This window comes from Medicago truncatula, chromosome 5, assembly GCF_003473485.1.
Source record: "Medicago truncatula cultivar Jemalong A17 chromosome 5, MtrunA17r5.0-ANR, whole genome shotgun sequence".
Classification (NCBI taxonomy): domain Eukaryota; kingdom Viridiplantae; phylum Streptophyta; class Magnoliopsida; order Fabales; family Fabaceae; genus Medicago; species Medicago truncatula.
The window spans coordinates 2999923-3021376 of record NC_053046.1 but is presented as its reverse complement, the minus strand read 5'-3'; the positions used below and the strand labels follow the sequence as shown (position 1 = coordinate 3021376).

At 32.3% G+C, this 21454-nt stretch overlaps 3 protein-coding genes across 19 annotated transcripts; all 3 read right to left on the bottom strand.

The window, feature by feature from the left end:
- Positions 1-218: 218 nt before the first annotated feature.
- On the bottom strand, positions 219-5441 carry LOC120580465 (uncharacterized protein At2g02148). Of its 17 annotated transcripts, none has more exons than XR_005646154.1 (8): positions 5026-5420; positions 4678-4867; positions 4180-4286; positions 3853-4044; positions 3554-3608; positions 2679-2973; positions 1086-2551; positions 219-728 (listed from the first exon to the last, which is right to left on the bottom strand). XR_005646154.1 is itself a non-coding variant. In XM_039834039.1 (7 exons), exons 1-5 carry the CDS (start codon positions 5174-5176, stop codon positions 2953-2955), a joined length of 528 nt encoding a protein of 175 aa, XP_039689973.1. In that variant the 5' UTR covers positions 5177-5441; the 3' UTR covers positions 219-728; positions 1086-2551; positions 2679-2952. The 17 variants fall into 17 exon arrangements, 7 of the variants coding, with proteins under 7 accessions (XP_039689973.1, XP_039689976.1, XP_039689974.1 ...); XR_005646155.1 differs by having other exon boundaries at positions 1086-1263; positions 1363-1435; positions 2174-2551; positions 3853-4867; positions 5026-5409; XR_005646152.1 differs by having other exon boundaries at positions 1086-1263; positions 1363-1435; positions 2085-2551; positions 3853-4867; positions 5026-5407.
- An 811-nt stretch (positions 5442-6252) lies between these two features.
- LOC120580556 (phosphatidylinositol 4-phosphate 5-kinase 8) lies at positions 6253-8920 on the bottom strand. Its single transcript, XM_039834366.1, has 4 exons — positions 8843-8920; positions 7579-7830; positions 6999-7417; positions 6253-6277 (listed from the first exon to the last, which is right to left on the bottom strand). Exons 1-4 carry the CDS (start codon positions 8918-8920, stop codon positions 6253-6255), a joined length of 774 nt encoding a protein of 257 aa, XP_039690300.1.
- A 5433-nt stretch (positions 8921-14353) lies between these two features.
- Positions 14354-16250, bottom strand: LOC11437244 (protein DETOXIFICATION 49). The gene has a single exon (XM_003611100.4). It carries the CDS (start codon positions 16124-16126, stop codon positions 14507-14509), a length of 1620 nt encoding a protein of 539 aa, XP_003611148.1. The 5' UTR covers positions 16127-16250; the 3' UTR covers positions 14354-14506.
- Positions 16251-21454: the final 5204 nt, after the last annotated feature.

The window sequence follows — 21454 nt, the reverse complement described above, 5'->3', positions numbered from 1 at the left end:
AGAATTGGCCAAAGAACAATATTCTCATTTATTTTATAGCAAGGCCAACTTTATGTATGATTCAAGTGGATTGATTTATTTTTGATGATATATTCATTTATCGTTGATCATATGTTGTATTAACATGATGTTAGTGTTTATAATATTATTTTTAAAAAAACATAAAGTTATAAGCCATAAAACTAACTGATTAATTTAAAATCCAAGTGAGCATAATCTAAAAATAAATAACCAAGTCTCCATGAACCATTCATTAAAATCAATAGTAATACAAAAAGACAAATCCCAGTTCAAGACATACACATAGGACCTGGTACACTCCATATAACAAAAGACCACACTACACTATCAATGTTATAAATAAAACAGAATTTCTCCCAACTACTGGAGCACCAATTTTGATTGCAGTCCCTCGAGACAGCCGTCGAAGTGTGCAGTAGTGTTTCCAATCCCCTCCAATTTCATAGTGCAATTCAAGGCTTTTCAACAAACGCATAAGTGCATTTCCATACATGTCCCTAACAAAACCAAAGTCCCATGCAACAGTCCCTCCCAAAGCTAAAAAAGGAAAACCATAGGTAGCAAACCGCAGCACATCACCACTGCCAACACAGTTGAACCACATCAGTCTGTTGTCCGAAAACCGCACCAGTCACAACCTTAAAGCTTTCGTCTCACTTATAACCACAGACAACTTTCTATTCCATTGTCTTTTGAATAAGTTTTACCTGAAACAAAAACATAATTTTCTATAAAATTAGCATCTCCAAAGGACCACCTCCCAATATTTATTAGGATATGTACATCATCGTCATCACATAAAGTAGTATATTGATTTGATATCCCATGGAGACACTTCTTTCTTTCAGATAGGATTAAATCGGCAAACAATGTTCTCTTAATGCAATATCGCAGTCAAAGAAAACTATCTTAAAACTCAATTCATATTACTTGCAACTTGATATAATATGAAAATGGGAGACATAATACATGTAGAACAGAATGTGATGAAGAAGGGGCAATGCCTAAACAGATCAAGATAATTGAAAACACAACATAAATTTTCAGTAAGGTGGAATACTAACCTGAACAGATTGCTTTTTCAGACTTCTAATATGTTTAGTTATTTGATAACAATTCAATCAAGGAAACATCATCATTTACTTGATCAGCATCTGTCCCGTCCTGGTTGAATTCAATCCCATCTTGTTTGTGCTCTATATCACCACTAAACACTTGACCACTAAACACAAAGAACGCCAACTGAAAAACACAAATGCAGTCACCACGACACATACTTAATCAAAATGGGATTGGAAACAAACATAATTAGCAAATAAACTACACTGATTTAAAAATTACCAGAAGTAGCAAATAGAAGCAGTGATCAATATGATTAAGCTGAAGTATTAAAAGAAGCTCATTGATGTATGAACTGTGGCAAATGAGAAGTAGGTGATCTCAGAATATTATTTGACCAATCAAATGTGATCCAAATGCTACCAAATTAAATACTATGCATCCCAACATATCTTTACACATAAACACAATTTTAGATTTGAAAGAAACATCACAAAAATTTTAGATAGAGTTATTAGTCTAATGGATTTTAAAAAGTAAAAATGGCAGAACTAAGAATCCCTCAAGTTCTCATTGTTATTGAGAGAATATATAATATGTTAGTACATAAATTTTGGAATGTGTAGCCTTCTGGTATACTTTTAATCGGTAATAGTATGTGTTTAAACAAAACTTTAGTTATATCACATATGAACTCTTAATTATCAGAATGTTTTTTATTTTTTATTTTTATAATTATTAGAGATATTAGTAGTCGGTAAGATGTAGTATGTGTTTGGATTAGCTTTTGCACTGGAAATTTCACGTCCCGAGGCAAGCTGGACATGAAAATCGTGAGGCTAAAGATGTGACCGCTTTTGTAACAAAAAAACAAAATAACTACTCCGTTTGCCTGTCTCGTGGTAAACTCGACAGTTAGAGGTAAAAAGAGGACAAATGTCTACAATAAGAAATAATAGCACTAAACTCGAGACATCTTCCTTAATAGATTGAAGGTTGTCTACCATTCGCTCAGGGTCAAGCTCAAAAGTTGCTCCATCTAACTGCAAATGGTGCACCTACCAGACAGCGGAAAGAAGGCCACAAGCTTCACCTTCATTAATGAAACAAATGGAAGAGTGACACTCCGTTCTAGCAAGCACAAAGCGTCCAAACTTGGCGTATCTGGTTTTTTTCCCTGCACTGCTGTCGAACCTGCACTGATGTACCGCTGCACCTGCACCAGCTTTGAAATAACTACTCAGCGCGCCAAAAAATATGCTGCTGTTGTTAACAAACATTCTCCTAGATGCGGATATCACGACTTTTCCGAATACTCCAAATAATAACCGCAAAGAGACACTATGTCGGAGATAAAATATCATAATGCAGTAAAAACTCATCTGCTTTACATTTGTTCTTAACTGCTGTAAAATACCCAATATTTCATTTCACAAATCACCATTTTGCAACAGGTCATACTCCCTGGCCCCTGCACATTGAAAAAACAAGTAAAAAACATATTCACCCGATTCTTCATAAAAAACACATAAAGGAGAGCAATCAACTCCTCATCTTGCAAACGAATTCTATGAAGCGGCACGTTATGACACACTCACCAAATTAAATTCTTCACTTTCGATGGAACTTTCAAACACCAAATGCAATCCCAATTCCCTACCACACCTTTCATTTTCAAATGACCGACATTAATCAACTCATTGATGCACAACTTATAAGCACTTTGCATTGAATAATTCCCATGGTTTCCACCTTCCATATGTGTCTGTCATGCTGCACTGATTGAAATAACAGAATGCCGCAGAATTTTTGTATTCCATTCCTTTTACTCAACCAGTAACAGATCATCAACCACCAGCAAGCAACCATCTCTCATTCCATCGACATCCATCGCTGACAAAGGATTGAGAGTTTCAAATACTATGCCAAACAGGATAGGATTATGTCATAATTGAGCACACAAAAAATCACCATGCAAAAGGTATTAGTTAAGGAATTAAAAGTGAATTGTTATATTTAGAAATTAGAAATAAAATATTTAAGCTATCAATATTTTAAATTTTAGTTTTTATTGAATTTCTTTAAGACACTTATAAAAGCTTAACTAGTGTGCTAGATTATCCTGTCTGCTGCAGTACTTGCTGCATGTAGTCCTTGGCACATAGAGTGATCAGTGTGGTATGTGATTTCTGAAATTGACACATTCATTCTCACACCAGATACTAATATTTCCATAAACAAAGATGTTACCTCTAAGTTAAACAAAATAAATAGGCACCGAGGGTTTGGTGCTGGGAAATAAAGTCCACGTCGTTATAAAAAATTGTTAGAAATTTGAAGTAACAACATTCACTATCCATCCCATGTGATAACAAACCAGAAAGTCAAACTGAGGTGAAAAAACAACATTCACTATCCATTCCATGCGATGGCAAACTAAAAAAACAATAATATATTAATTTAAACTACTTACTGAGCGATATCCTTGAGTAGTAGTCAATGTCGTAGAATTGTCTGCTCCAAGATAACTATGTAAAAACAAGTCAAAAGTCATAAAGTTTGGACAAGAAACTGCAGCAATTACCATTTATGCAACCTTTAAATAGTATTACTATCCCATTTAGTATAATATATCATTACATACAATCATTATATTGTGCAGCAGCAGATGCCAAAGCACATTATATTCATATTCATAACCAACACATGCTAGTAAAATATTTCCGTAGTGGCAACAATTTAGACATTGCACAAAAAACTGCAGTAGCTTACGTATTGAGCATCTTGAAAGCAGCACTTCATTTTCCAAAATGAGGCAACACCATGCTTAAAGGGATATGTGGGATATTTGGAAGTGAAATTGATGCACCACGCCTATACCTGCTATACCTGTGTCTTGGAGAGTAGAATTTGTAATCGTTAGCTGAGATTGCTACTTCATTCCGACATATCAATCTTTTAAACCTAAAAACAAAAACAAACAAGTGAGACCAAGGCTGTACTCCTTGTAAGCATTAGCTGAAATCGATGCTCAACCTCTATCTCATCATAACCGATTTTGTTATTACACCATTAGTAGTAGCTAGAGAATAAACTAACCTTCATTAAAATGTGACAAAAGGGAACATGCAAGCATAGCATCAGAGAGCTGTCGCGTGTAATTTCATTAAAAAAATGACATAATAGAATTCTGGTATACCACGGAACTACAGATAAAATACAAGCACTATTTCTTAGGTCACACATTCTGGTATAGGAAAAAGTAACAGTGAAAACAGCACAGTACCAATTTTCAATATCTACAAACAAAGAAATCCAGACACAAAAAGACTCAAAATCCAAATATAATAAAGAGGAAGAAAATAGACTAATCGTCACTGCAAATAATTCATCCTATAAGCATATATCCTAGCAGCCATAGCAGATCTTCAGCTAAAATGAAAACATATTAATAAACAAAGGAAAAATCTTGCCAATCAAAACAGGCCAACACAACTAAAATAATATTGAAGTACAACAACAACCAAGCCTTATCCCACTAAGTGGGGTCGGCTACATCCATCAAATAAAAAATAAACACTACAACACGCAACTCACCACCCAGCGTCATCAATTTTCAGTCTTTCAACAATTATCAATCCTTTAACTTTTTTTGGTGGTGGTTGGGGTTTCAATCCATTAACTACCACAAAGCGAACGCGCTTCTCTTCTTGTATAACTAGTTCTGGAAACCTAGTCCTCGTCTCAGTTGAAGTTGCCAATTCTCTTCTCTTATATGTACATGGTCCTGTTGAAGAACGACATAGAATACATTAAATGTTACACAACCAATACATCATATGACCCTAAGCAATAAAACATTATATACATAGCACAAAAATTCCACTTCCAACACTATATAGCTACAAGCAAATGAAATTAAATCTAAATTGAATATAAAAGGACCTTTTTTAGGAAATTTCTTCGCAAGTCTTCTATGCAATCCAATCGCAGCTTCAAGAGCAACACCGATAAACTTATCGTGAATACCATTCAACGAAGCAAGCCTAATATTAACTTCATTAACCAAACTCTCATACATATTAGCTACATACATCAAAGGCAAGCATAAATTCCGGTCTCATTCATACCGAATCTCTCTCGTCCTCCTCTTGTTCAATTTATCTTGATCACCTTAATCAACATCTGAATCTACCACTTCAATCCCATGATCGTCAATAAAATAATCCATCACAATATGCATAAACATTGCCCTAGCTGATTCAATCGGAAAATCATCTACTTCACAAATTCAACAAAAAAAATCAATTAACCACAATATTTGAACAAGCTGAAGTAGAGATTGCAGAATGTTACCGTCAACGGTTAAGATATTGTAAAATGTTCTAGAAGATTCGCTGGTACCGAGACTGGAGTGATATTAGTCGATCTCTACACTGTGAAGTGGCAAACAGACGGCGTGATCTTCAGCTGTGGTGATGTCCTCGACAGAGTTGTAGGCATGGAGAGGGTTTTCGATGAAGTGGGAGAGTTGAGAATGTAGTGTTCCGGAACCAGGGAGAGAATAGAGGCACAAAATGAACACGACGACGAGCGATGGGAAAAAAGAGAGAGCGTATAAAGAAAAAGTATGAGCTAAAATTCTCGAAACTAATGTTTTATAACTTTGACTTTTCTCTTAAATGAGCCAAAATTCTCAATTTTATGATAGTGAGAATTGAGAAGAAAGCAAAATCAATCAACTTTGTTGATGTTAATGTTGATATGATTGCTCAAAAGGTGAAGGTATTCAATGATTTAAATATGTAATGAAGCTAGAAATTGCATCAAGCTAGCTCTCTGAGTTAAATAAAATAAAATAATGATCTCATGCACAAAGGAAAAATTGCAACAAGAATACCACTCCATGATTGATATATAATATAAGTAAACATTAAACACTGCCAATCTTAAGTTATCATGCAATGAAAGGAAGTCTGAACTAAACAAAATCTGAATAAGATGTCTATTACCATTCACCACTAACACTCAACAAGGTGAGATATTTTGAGAATTGGTACCAGTCAATAATAAATAAAACGTCTACACAGAGGAATACAAGAAAGCTGACTCCAAAACCAACTGACTACTAAACTCGTAGCTCTACATCTTCATCTCCTGTTCCAACTGAGATCACCCTTTCACGTCATCATGATCTCTGTGTAGGAAAAATAAAACACTCATTAACATGAGAATAAATGCCATAAACATAGTACATATGATGCACTGATTCATGTTTCTTGCTACAGTATCTTTATCCGTATCGCCCGAAACGACAAGAGTGCGTGTAAAACTTGAAAGAGTATAAAAAAAATATTCTTTTTAAATAAATAAACCCAATATGTCTGTTGTGAGGACATCTTCAATACTCCGTAACTGAACAGACGATAAACGGGACTAAAATTTTCTTTGACAATCTATTTGTCTCAGTTATATATATATATATATATATATATATAAACATGTTTAAATTCTCTATCCATACCAAAAATTTTCAGTCAGTATTTAGAATTTTCAATTTACAACATTAAACACATAACTTATACTATAATAAATAATTGCTGATATTAATTTGATTTGGGAATGAAGTAGCAAGTATGCATGGATACACTTCTAAACTCTAACTTCATATAACAACCATGCGCTGCCATTTTTTAATGATTCCAAGCCATCTAGCTTCATGAATACACTTAGTCAAATTTTCTGCACAAGGCTATGATTTTAAAATAATAAAGTACGGAACCATTGAAAAAAAGATAATAATTCTAGTAGCCATTAATATATGCAAGATCAGTTTTCCATATACTAAAAAGGATAAAGTAATATACTTTGGGTCAGATAATTTACCCTCATATATTGTTCTATTTAAACATGTGTACTTTCCCTTGCCATGAAAAATATCATTCTCGAAGTTACCAACGTAGATATCCCCATTGGATTTTGTAAGGGTGCCGCGACCATGACGGGAGTTCTTGGAGAATTCACCCTCAAAAATTGATCCTGATGAATATATGATCCGACCTTTCCCTGTCCTTCTTCCATCAAACCAACCACCCTTGTATATTGTTCCATTTGACCACATGTACTTTCCGTTGCCATGGAAAAGATCGTTATCGAAGTTACCAACGTAGATATCCCCATCGGATTTTGTCAGGGTGTCGTGACTATGACGGGAATTCATGGAGAATTCACCCTCAAAACTTGTTCCTGATGGATATATGATCCGTCCTTTCCCTGTCCTTTGTTCATCAACCCAATCACCCTCATATATTGTTCCATTTGACCATGTGTGCTTTCCCTGCCATGGAAAATATTGTTCTCAAAGTTACCAATGTAGATATCCCCATCAGATTTTTTAAGGGTGCCGTAACCATTACGGGAATTTCTCGAGAATTCACCCTCAAAAATTGTTTTTTATGGATATATTATTCGTCCTTTCCCTGTCCGTCTTCCATCAACCCAATCACCCTCATATATTGTTCCACTTGACCATGTGTACTTTCCCTTGCCATGGAAAAGATCATTTTCAAAGTTACCAATGAAGACATCCCCATTGGATTTTGTAAGAGTGCCATGACCATGACGAGAATTCCTAAAGAATTCACCCTCAAAACTTGCTCTTGACGGATTTATGACCGGTCCTTTCCCAGTCCTTTTTTCATTAACCCAATCACCCTCATAGATTGTTCCACTTGACCATGTGTACTTTCCCTTGCCATGAAAAAATTTTCCCTTAAAATTACCAATGTAGACATGCCCATTTGGAAGATACAAATAAAGGGGTAAAATTGAGCCCAAAAAAATTAATTCCTTCGTATATTGGTATAAATAAAACGGAAAAAAAATTTCATTAATTTTTTTTTTCATGCTGCTTGTCACTTCTCTGTTAAAGGAACGGAAGCATACAAGAACTAGAGCAGATTTGAACTTACCTTATGCGATCTCTACCACAAATTGCATATCTAGTTATTATTTCTAACATTTATTCTTTTATTAGGTGAAATACATGCGAGTCACACCAGTTTGAGATGGAAATAACCTTTAATTCGCAATTGCTTCCTTTGTTCATATAGAATTTCATCTGACAATTGATGCTCTGTTGCATACTATAAAATATTAGTATTTTTCGTTGTGCTTAGAGTTAATAGAGTCACAAACAACCTACACAATTGATGACCCGAACCTAAATCACTTTTTTTAAGAAGCTAAACTAACCCGCGGTAATTGGTTGAACCCAAATCACTTGATTATGTTATTCCATCTATAAACACATCATCATCATCATCAAGAAATCATAAAGCATAACATGTTTTCTAGAAGATGTCACATGATTGATAGATCATCAACTATTTTTATCCATTTTTTTCCACGGAACCTCTCGAAATGGTTAATAGTATCCTCATCTAGTATAGTTCACCTATATCAGGGGGATTATCAAGCCTTCCAATACAATATTCTTGTTTCCATGGCTGTCATCATTTATCATCTTTCACATATGTAAATCTTTTTGGAAATTAAGCACATTTCATCTCGACCTTCTTCATATTGACAATTTGCATGAAACCACACAAGAAATCAAGTGAAAGCTTCTTCATTCTACCTCACTGACTTAATGTTAATATTATATTTAAATAAAATATTGTTCTTTATGAAAATGATATTTCAACTTAAGTACATGAGGCCATTTTTGGTGCATATTAAAAACAAATATTCTCCAAACAACCTCACTAGGTGAAACATTAAATTTGTCATGGTTTTCACCATCAACTAACATTGTCACCCTATCAGGACCTTTGTTCATATACTTAAAAAGATACTTGATGGAGTTAGACTTGATACAATATTTCACGCTAACAGGACCTTCATAACTAATCATAAGATGTTGATTGTATGAGATGACAAAACGATTATCCAATTTAACACCCTATTTCTCAACATGTATACCAAAATTGTGACATTTATATATGGGTTATCTAGGAGACTAGTTCTAGTCAATATATAAGCGAACACAGACAATTTTTTTCATGTAGATAGATGAGATTAAAGACTTTGTATCTTTCTTTACTCTTGACCATTGTCTTATATATAGAACAAATTTGTTTGATTTATTTTGGAGAGAAAAAACTAGTTTGGATGTTAATTAGGATTCGGATTTTTGTTTATATTTTCTATTGACTTCTGAAAAGTTCATGTGTATCGTAAATTTGTACCATCCTTAAACCGTCATCACCAAAAACAAACAAAAAAAGCTTATTTTACTATAAAAAAAATAAAAAAAAATCATATTCTCTATGACTTCTAGGGAGGGTATTCATATGTTGTTATAAAGCAAATGCTAATCTCTTTTTAATTAATTATAATTTTTTTTAGTTGACATGGTTTGTACTAATGTTGATATATACTACTATATATAGTTATTTAAAATATTACATTTTTTTATAGGATCTAAAATAATCATATTTAAGATGTGTCTTCATATGAAAATTCATACATTTGTTTGTCACATTATGATAATTTAGTCTTCAGTGACGGACTAAAAAAATTTAATTAGTGGCAACACACATTCACACACACATACATATAAGTTTTGTTATAATAGATCCACTCATTTTTATAAAAGAGTATCTTAGCAACCAACATCTTTTAGTTTGGAAAAAAACCAACTTTTTGTTTTTTGAAAAAAATTATATTTCAGGGATATAGTTGTGTGTGTAGGATTAAATATTAAAATATACATCCTATTTCTTGAAAAAGAACCATCCATTTTGTCATAAATTATTACTCTCTAAGATATATATTTTTTTTGAAGAATCTAAGATATTAGATATTAGAGACTAAATTGAATGATTTGCATATAGTTTTGTAATTTAGATATATTTTATAAATTAAAAATATTCTGTTAGTTTAGATAAAAAGAGTTTGAACGATGATTTATTCAATTTTTTTTAAGGAGAAGTATATTCACAGGTCTCAAGTCAATACCACTTAATCATTTCAAGTGGAATTTATTCAATGATATTTGAGATTATTAATAATATGTAGTATTAAGGTGAAAATGTTGAAAACAAAGTGGAGGCACTTGCACCGATAATGCCTTCAGACAAGTCCAAAACACGTTAATAAATATAATCACATATGAATGATATATGATTGTTAATTTATTATATATATGCATCGACACATCCAAACCAATATCCATTAATCTAGAAAGGTAACAGAACAAAAATTACTACAGTGGAAAGAAAATCACATTTATTCAAATTGGAAGAAGTCATATTGCCGATAGCATGGTGCATGCTTGATAATGGAACTTGTTGATTTTGACTAAGTCTGAAGCATCACAAGGTGTGATAAAAAACAAACTATGGTGGATATAAGTCAACAAGTTATTATTAGGTCAACAAGTGCTCATAGATATTGTTTGGTTTCTAGCTACATTTATTCATAGTTGTTGAAATATTGGAAACCATAAAAGAAAATAATTAATAAGAAAACTAGCTACAACTGTATTAAGTATACAAATTTAGTGGACATGATGTGATGTATGGTGAGTTTTTATAAGATATTTCAATGATAATTGACATTATAAATCGGAAAACTCATTATTTGGTCTAAAAGTAAATGATTTCAATAAACATTTGATTGTTTTTTAGTGTAGAACCAATTAAACATGACAGCGGTCAACACATATAGTAATTAGTAGGCTCAAATTTTGGTGGATTGCATACTAATGTTTGACATAAAACTTAGATCAAACAAATGAATTGAGGGAGTTTCTAGAATACTACTGTATGTAATTGCCACTAATTTCTATTCTTTGATCATTCAAAATTCTTAGTTGCCAATGCACATAATCAATGGGATGTTTTGACTGAGTAAGAGCTAGTAGAGAACTTCCAAATGGGAGATAAATGGCATATTCACATTGAGTTGCATATAAGCACTTGAGTGAATTAAGCTTAGAAAAATTTTATCCATATTTTGTTCAAAGAATAAAAAAATAATCCATACTTTAAAAATGAAAATGCAATTTACTTTAGAAAACATATGAGAATATAGCTTAGAAATTTGCAATAAAGACACCGTTTGTGGAAACTTAGATTTTTCTTTTGCACATACAAACAATAATGTTGATTAAGTGAATTAAGATTTATGGAAGTTGTAATCATCCTTGGCCTTCTAGATTTTACTTTTTAAGTTTTCACACTTTCTGAATTTGTTGTGAGTGGTTAAGTATCCTCGTTAATATAAATTCAAGTTTGAATAGTTAAGTATGACATCAATCGAAAATGAAAGAAATGTTGAATATATAATTGAGGTGATTAATATATTTAATACTTCAATAATTTGGATAAAGATATGGTGTCAAAATTTTTAAAAGTCTACGACTCTAGAAATACACATGAGTGTTGGCAATTAGAATATGATTAATCTGAATATTATTACTTTAAATTAAAAATATCTAACCTTAATCCAGTTCATGGTATTACAGCAACCATATAGTCGACATATAAAACAGTAATAATTTTCACTAAATACAAGAAACATCCTAAGCTAATTAATTAAGTTGGTGAAAAACATGTAATGGAACATTCTAAATTCTCTTTTGCTTCATACACGTCAAATTGTTGGCACCTGAAGGGGTCAACAAAGAGTAATCAAAGTGGGATTTGTCAATTTTCGTTCTAAAACAACCGACACAAGTCTCCAGCTTCTTGTTTGTTTGTTTAATTAACGCGCAAATCCCACTGTCCACCAACCATTTTATCATCCGCACTAGACGGCAGGCCAGGCCAGGCACATAACTCATTTTTTTCTTTCTCCTTTTACACTTTTCTTTTCTCTTTCCTTTTTTTGGCATATTCTCCATCATCATTGATCAATTACGAGTTTAAATTCACTTTTTTTTACCTAATTAATTTATTTTAACTCATTTACTAATGTCACACGCATTAACACAATAAAAAAAAACGAAAAAGACAGATACGAAATATCCGTCTACTAGTGAACTATAAGAAGAAAAGTATGTATTTAGGTACCAATAAGTGTTTATGATGTAAGCGTTTAAGTAATTTATTCATCTCTATTAGTTTTAGAATATGTTAGATGTTAGATTTAATATAAGATAAATTTATCATACATTGTCTAATACTCCCTCCGTCTCAGATTGTATGTCGTTTTGGAAAGAAAAAAAAAAGTCTCCTAAATTATATGTCATTTTACAAACAATATAAAAGAAACATTAATGTTATTTTTCCTATTATATCATTAACTATTTATTACTCTATCTTCTTCGAATTCTTTCATTTTTTTTTCTCATATCTTTTATTAAGAACAATCTTATAAAATAAGTCATAATATTTCTTTCTCATACAATATTAATTAAATTTCTTAATACACATGAAATGTCCAAAATGTTATATAATTTGAGACGAAGGGAGTAGTGTATGGTGTTGGATGAACTTATAGAATCTGATGCATTAATCATGTCACTTTATCTGTCTAGTTAAATTCTTATTATGGGGGTGAGAATGTTAGAAGCAAATGAGATAAAATTATTCTCTTCATCTACTTTGAAAAAATTCTAATATCATGTCTCCGTTGTTAAATTGTTATTCTAGGGTGCGAGTTGGATTAGAAAGGAGCATATAAAAAGAGAAACATTTTCTTCATTTACTCCTATAAAGTATAATCTAAAAATAAAAATAATTTGAAATCCAATAAATTTAAGATGTATTTTAAATAAAAAATGTCTATAAATTTAATTTGATACCACTTCTGTTTCTAAATATAAGTAAAATTGTTTTTTTAAGTTTATTCATTTAATGATGTACGTGGTTCATAATACAGACCACATACATCATTAAATGAATGAACCTGTAAAGTAAATTTTGCTTATATTTAGAAACGGATTGAGTATATAATAATCATTAGAAATCCAATAAATTTAAGATGTATTTTAAAGAAAAAATTATATAAATCTAATTTGATATAATATTATACTTCAATATATATATGGAATATTATATTTTTATTTGCTCAAAAAAAAATTTTTTTTTTACATATAGGAAAGGAAAACTACGAAACAAGTTTAGAGGTACAACCACCTCTTGCATCGTAAAGCAACAAAACTAAGTATAGGACAGACAAAGTCAATACTAAATTCATGTGAGAAGAGAAGAGCAACGTGCCCATCATTCGAAAGAAGATCTGCACATTTGTTAGTCTCTTTTTAACCATGATGGGTGGAAATTCTCCATGAAGGGAGATTTAGAAGGGCAACAATCTCTTGTAGGAGAGGTTGATTGAAGAAACGGGACTTGAGAGTTACCTTTATCAACGACAACTTTAGAATCCATCTCAAGAATGATTGAGATCCTAAGCAAGCTCAATTCCCAACTAGAGAGCCCATAACTCAACCCCAAAAGCATTACATGGACCCACCTTATTCTTAGTTTGCTATAAGGTGCACATATGATCGGACCTTATCATATCCATATTATATCATATTTAATATTACTCTTTTATTCTATATATCAACTCATACAAAAAAAAAATCTATATATTTAGTGGAAAGTTTTATTGATAGACGAAATGATAATAACCATTAACTGAGACACACAAGCGGAGAATCTCGAGTTAGATACAATATTACTTGGGTAAGTGTGTTTTTAGGTGTAAGAGATTAAAGAGTATTTTCCACAGCTTTTCTTACCGTAACAACATCAACTAATAGTGCAATAAACAACTTGAACATATATTAACATACTTTCATTATCGTAATTCAAGTGAAAATCTTCAAATTAAAGGACATATATTCAAGGTAAAGAACAATGTTTTATATTCTTTAGCAAAAGAAAATCTTAAAATCAAATGACATATATATATTCAATGTAGAGAACAATGTTTTATATTCTCTAGCAAAAGGATTGAGAGACAAGTGTTACGACTTTACTATAGTGTTTGAGGCACACTCCATAACAACATAGAGATCAACCAAGAGAGAGTTTATCCATATATAACATTATTATAATCAGAGAATTTTTGATTAATCTAAAATTTTCAATAATAAAAAAGTACATGGTGTGTACGGTGCACCCAAAAAAAAAAAAGAATACATGGTGTTGATTGCAAAGATTTAATATGGTCATATAATTGTGTGTTCCAATCTCTGAAGCTGATTAATCCTCAGTCTTCTCTCAAGCATACATGCATGCTAGTAAAATCTTTAAAGTTGACAAAAAAAAAATCCTTGTATAGCCTCAAATCTTATCCTCATTAACTTCTCTTAATTAGTTTACAATATAAAAATTAGTACAAAAATCTAGAAAGAATGAATTTGTTCACCATTTAAATCTTGTAAAATATTAAAAAATAAATAAAAAATTCAAACTAATGAATCAGAGCACTCTTTTGTGCCACATGAACTTGAATTGACAATCACTTTCTCTTCTTCTTGTTCTTCTTCTTCACTTGAATCTGATGATGTTAACTCCTTAGCTCTTTCTGCTTGATTTTCCCAATTTGTACGAACCAAAACAAACAACATTGTAATCATACATGAACCTTGAGCAGCCATAAGACCAAACCACAAACCTTTGAAATCAAATCCAGCAAAGAAACTCAACCAAACTGCAACAGGCATTCCCACAAGATAAAAACAACCTAAATTTATATTTGCGCCTAATTTCGGCCTCGCCGTTCCCCTCAAAACACCACAAACAGTTGTTTGTGGACAATTTCCAAGCTCACATAGTCCTATAATCGGTAACACCATTGATGTTAACGCAATTATTTGTGGATCACTTGTGAACATAGTAGCCCAAATGTTTCTAACTGAAAAGGCGAAAAACAAAGCGGAGAAACCCAAAACAAAACTGAAACAGAGTCCTACTATTGCTGCAAGTTTTGCTTTTTGTGGATTTTCAGCACCAAGTTCATTTCCAACTCTTGTTGAAACACCAAAACTCAAAGAAGAAGGAAAAATGTATATCAATGCAGTGGTTTGAATCAACACACCCATAGATGCAACAGTTGCATGTGGATTAAGCAATAATCCACAAAGCAAAATCATGATTTCGTACCACCACCATTCGAGACAAACCGAAATGCAGCTTGGAATTGCTAAATTCAAAAGCGATTTCCATCCTTTGAAACAAGCAGAGGAAATTCCACTCCATGTTTTCTTGTGTGTTCCAGAAACCCAAATGTAAATAATCAAGGAAACAACGAGGTTGAAATTCGTCCAAACGGAACCTAAAGCGATTCCTCTTATTCCTAATTGAAGAACATTGACAAGAAAATAGTTTATAGGAATGTGAAGAAGAATAGACAAAGTAGCACTGTATGTTAAAGGAAGTGTTATGGATTGGCTTCGAAGATAGATTCTCAAAGGGTGTAGCAATGATTGTGCTACAAGATCAGGAAGAGAATAAAGAATGTAAGATTGTGCAACGTTTGCAATATCTTCTTGTTGGCCACATAAAAGCAATAATCTCTTCATGTTAAGCCATAAGAATGAAATGAAAATTGAAGTTACAAGAAGAAGAATCACTGTTCTTTGCATTGTTAAACCAAGGAGTTTGAATCTTTTAGCACCAAAAGCTTGACCACAAATAGGTTCCATTCCCATGGCAAGACCAGAGAGAATGGAGTAACCTGTGATGTTTGCAAATCCAATGGCAAGTGACCCACCTGCTAAAGCAAGTTCACCAACACGACCAAGGAACAACATTGAAATGATGGAACGAGAATAAAGTAATAAACCTGTTAAAACCATAGGTAATGCTATGTTTGAAATATGTTTGGCTTCATTGAGGGCAAGAGAAAAATGGGTTTTCTTTTGTTGTTTGAATGTTGGGGATTTAGGGATCAATGGTGTTAACATGTCAGGTTTGATATTATTCTGTGTTTTGATTGTGGTTGTTGTGGATATATTATTTGTTTGGTTGTTATTGCTTTCATACAAAGTGGAGACAGAGGTTGATGATGATGATAACTTGCACATGGTGTGAACAGCATATAAGACACAACAAGAGACAGAGGAAGGAGTTTTGTGTTCTTTTGTGTTGAAACAGAAACAAAATCTTGTGATTTTTGTTTTTGCACTTTGTAAGTGTGTACTAACGAGAGGGATATTTAAAAAGGAGAGGTAGTGTTTTCTACGCGTTCGCTAAGATTAATCTTTGAGTCAGATAAGACACACAATCGTAAAGACTAAACTCTTATAATATTTGTTTTTGTACTAATTGTAAGAGTTTATCAACTAGATGGATTTATTAACAAGGAGTTAGTTAGTTTTTTTTTTTTTTTTTTGGGATTATGAAAATTTTCACGTGTAAATGCAGAGACTAATCTTCGAGCGGCAGATTGGACCGGACCGGACCGGACCGGACCACTTAAGAATAAGAATCTTGGACTTATATGGAATATGGAGTATGAAGGACGGCGAGTGAATGATAATGAAAATAGAAAGAGAGAGATAGGGTTGACAGAGTAATAGTATCAACTCAACATGTTTTTTCAATTTCAAAGCGGCTTTTTACGACCGACCCATATATTGTTAGTTGGGGTCCAGCTAAAAAACAAATTGCAAGGTTTTAATAATTGGAATTTTAGAGGTGAAAGTGCACTGCAATTGGACGTAATATATACTCTATGACTTGGTAATACATTAGAAACTAAGAATTTTATGAACCTAATTCCACTATTTGAAGGTATGAATAGTGATGAGTTAAAAAGGTATTGAATAAATAATAATTAAAAGGTTTACTTAAAATTGTGGAAACGTTGAATGATGTAACCTTAAAATTGCATTAAATTGAAAAGAAAATGTGAAACTGTCTACTAAGATTATAGCATGTCATGAAGAGCGAGTGGGTGGTTTGGTGTATCCGAATCAAGAGGCAGAATTTGAGTTTACACGACAGTTTTTACTTTTATGGGATTGGACTATAATTATTATGAAAATGGCAGCTTGACTTACTGTTCTTAAGTTGAGTTTCGGGTTTTTTATGGTTAAAATAAAATTGATGTGGAATCAATGCCTTGTCGGAATTAATTAATTTCATGATGATGCAATACAATTTAAATCCACCTTCCTCAAAAAAAAATATCCACCTTGTTTTAAACTTTTGCTTTTCAAAAATAGATTGATAATCCCGGCCGGTTAAGCATGATTTTAAGATGGTTGGGTTGGGAGTGAGGAAGGTTGTAGAGCTTTGCAACATATTTTTTCTGTTACTTGAAATGGATTGGAAGGTCAGAATTTATCACTTATTTCGTAAGGCAAACAATGTGTGTATGTTTTGACAAATTTAACAAAAGAATAAATAAAGATCAATAAAATATTAAAGGTTAAATTGAACATTTGATGTAACCAAAACAAATTGAACATTTGATCCTTTATTTACAAACCGACGGTTTAAGTCTATCAACTTTCAAATTAAAACTTTTGAAGCATCTATATTTTTTTTGTACTTAGATGGATAACACGTATACACATCACTCATTTATAATTTTTTAATAATATAACTTAATAAAGCATTTAATCTCTTCAATTGAGCATCTCTAATAAAAGTTCAAATCCATCGACAACTCTTCTTTATCACATGTATTGCAAAATTGTTTATTGGGTCTTGCTAACCTGTGCTTTTAGGGCACATGTTAAAGATTCTGAAAATAGGAAGTATTTATTGAAAAGAATTAATTCACATGATTATTTAACTTGTTGAGAAATAAATTAACACAATTTATGATGCAAAATTTCTATGTTTAATACATTAACATATGGCATGAAGGCACACGGGCACATGTTAGCATTTCCCTTATTTATTTTAATGACAAATACCGGTGGGACCCATTTAAGATGGAGTGGTTCATGTTCACTTTGTTTTCATTTGGTACTCAAAATTATTTTTCTCTAAGGCAAATGCTAACTTGTGTCCTTAAGAGCACATGTTAAAAACTCACTATATAAATATATGTATCAAAATCCGTGCATTCAACTTCTTAAAACTCATTATAGAAATATACGTATTAAAAGTTGAAATGTTATGTTTTCCAATGCAAAGTTACTCTTTTTAAATTCCGTAACATGTGTTATAAGGGCACAAGTTAACATGATCATTTCTTTAATGGGGTACCTAATAGGTATGTCATAAAACGGAGAGATCTCCTCATTGGAGATGGTCTAAGTCCCTTTAACAAAAGTTACGTCCCCTTGATTTTGACCTGTACAATGCTATCTGAATGTGATTTTTTAAATTTAAAAAATCAGCTATGATTATTTTAATTCACTTGGATTTAAAACAATTAAAATAAATTTAAAATAATCAATATACTAAATTTGTAAACAGTTGATATCATTTTTATAAGTTTTTTTTTAAAGAGAGTTAGTTTATGCTTTCATCATATGTAAAATAATTAAGAATATATTGGTAAAGATACTTTACGCACTTGAATTCAAACTTCACATGCTAGAAAAATAACGAAAAGCTTATAATTTGGAGAAATAAAAAAATTTGAGGAAAGTTTAAGCTTCATGTAGAGCTGCAAAATTAGTTTTTAGAGATTTTGTCAGTTAGTGTCCGGTGGCTAGGAGGTTGCGCCAGATGCTATTTGGCATACCCTCATTTCATGTTATCATTTTCCTGCGAGTTTGCTAAGTTACGCTTGAAATGAGTGTTTGTTTGTTAGGATTAATTAGGGTTGATTTGATTTATCACGATGCATTTTTATTTAGACTATACTTGGATCAGGTCAAATGTTCCTCCAGTCTTCGTATGTTTTGTTTTCTTTTTAATATATTTTTTCTTCTGTTTAAAAAAATAAATGTTATCATTGCCCTGAGCACCAAGCACCCCGGTCATTTTTGCACGGATTTAGAATATAATTTTATATTTTGGTCATTTTGAAAGTGATAGATCATCATTAAAAGATGGAACTTTTAGAAAACTTAAAGAGTTAAGGATTAAGGTGCTTTTGAATGATATTCTATAATTGGGAAACACATCCAAACACCTTGGTATATATATTATCTTTAAGTAATTTTTGACACAAAAGCAGAGCAATCAGGAATTAGTTTTGATGAATAATCGAGGACAATTTCTTTGTCACTTTTGTAATCACTTGTTGTAGAGAGAGAGAGAGAGAGCATAAATTAGGGTTTGTTTTTGGAGAACTTTTGAAGTTAATTTCTTAAAAACTTTTTGTGTATATCTCTTGTAAAGACTTGTTGATAGTGGCTCAGAGAAGTACTCTCTACCCTAGATGTAGATCAACTTGGGTATAATGCAAAAACAATTTTGGGGTATTTGTTCTTCTACTATGTTTTCTTGTTTGTCTTTGATTTGATTGTCTGTATTTGATAAAGAGTCTCACGTCATATATGAGATGACATGACAAAGTGTTTATAAGTCGGGGCAATTCTCACCTTACAAGTTGGATTTGTGGGGTTGTGTTAGGCTCAACCACCATTTCTAAGATGGTATCAAAACCTCTGCTAAGTTCTATTAGGCTACTTCCTATAAGATTTCCGCTATCGGGCCACCCACCATTTATGTCCACGAACAAAGCCAGTGGCGGAGCCAGGAATTATATAGAGCCTGGGCGAAAAATTTATCGTAAATTCACATGTGAAATAATATATATAAATTCCTTCCTTAAAAAAAATATATAAATAGTCATAAATCAAAATAAAAAGGATCGTCATATTAAATTGTTTGAAGGATTTATCGACAGTGGCGGATCTTGAGTTATTTTCTTGGGGGTACCAAAAGTTTATGAAATATATATTAAGTTGTTTGAAGGATTTATAAAAAAATGTTAACTAATGTATTGGTATAATTTACATGAATATGGCGCATGGGGTGTGTGTTTGAATCCCTCCATGGACCTTTTTTGACAAAAAAAGCAAATATATACATAAATATAAAAAAGGGAGAAGAAGGAAGAGTCGAACACGCAACTTCTAGGAGAAAAAGCAAGTGATTTTCCGCTGCGCTAACTGGAAAATGATGCAAATAATATGCTGGATATAATATATATAGAAACCTTGTGGTACCATGGCTCCCAAGGAAGATCCGCCACTGATTATCGGTCGAGCCCCTGAACCAAGCCCAAAAATGCTGATCGAGGGGGGGGGGGGGTGTTAAAGAGTCACACCTCGGATATGAGATGATCTGACAATGTGTTTATAATTGGGGGTAATCCTCACCTCACAAACCTGACAATGTGTTTATAATTTTCCCCGTTTTGACTGGGTTTGAGTTTTCTCCGATTTCAAGACATGGGTTTGGGACGGGTAACGGGTATATAGGTACTCATCCCGAAACCATACCCAAATCTGTCTCGAATATAGAAAATTATTTTATATTGATATGTCATGTTATTTTATTTGATAATTGTTGTGTTATAAAAACTATCATTGATATTTAAAGGAGCAACTAAATCAATCGGTCTAACAAATATTAAAGTGAGCATATTGTCGGATAATACATTACAACATTTTCTAAGGGTTGCAGAAAAACTTATATTTTTTATTAAAAAAATTATTCAATGCGGGGATGGAAATTAGTCGGGGATACCCAAACCTGTCGGAGACGAGGATGGGATTCAATTTCTCATCCCCGTTGAATATGAGTAGGGTAACAGGTAAGTATATTAGAATCGGATATAGAGACGAGGAATGTAAAACCTATTCCATCCCCACCCCAATGCCATGCCTAATCCAAATCCACCAATCACCATGTCAACCTCATGACATTGTACACTAATGCAAATTTTTATACTTTTTTCAAATTTAATAGTTGATTGATTGATTATAATGCAAAAAAAACAATCTTTTAATTATATACAAATATTCCTTCATAAGTGTGGTTCGATCGACATGTGGCAGATGGATTCTTGCAAGTTTTCAACGTTGAAAACTGTTCCATTAATTTAACCATTTTTCCGGGGTCAATATCTTCTTCATTTATAAATTTCTCAATTTGTTTCATTTAAAGAGATAAAGACACATAAAAAATAAAAAATAATTAATGATGGTGGGACCCATTTAGTGATAGGATTCATCACTTATTTTATGTGTCTATCTCTCTCCAAATTACAACAAATGAAAAAATTTATAAATGGAGAGGATCTTGACCCATTTTTCCGGTTTAAAAAGACCATTGTTTAGGATCTTCCACAGTTTAAATGATCGTTTGTTAATGTTGAAGAGGATTGACAAAGAACAACTTAATACATTATTGTTTTCGATTAGTTCTGCTGATTGGCCCTTCAACAGAATCGGTTTTGGAAAGGACAAAGGTCCTTTGCCGGCTTTAGTTAGCTA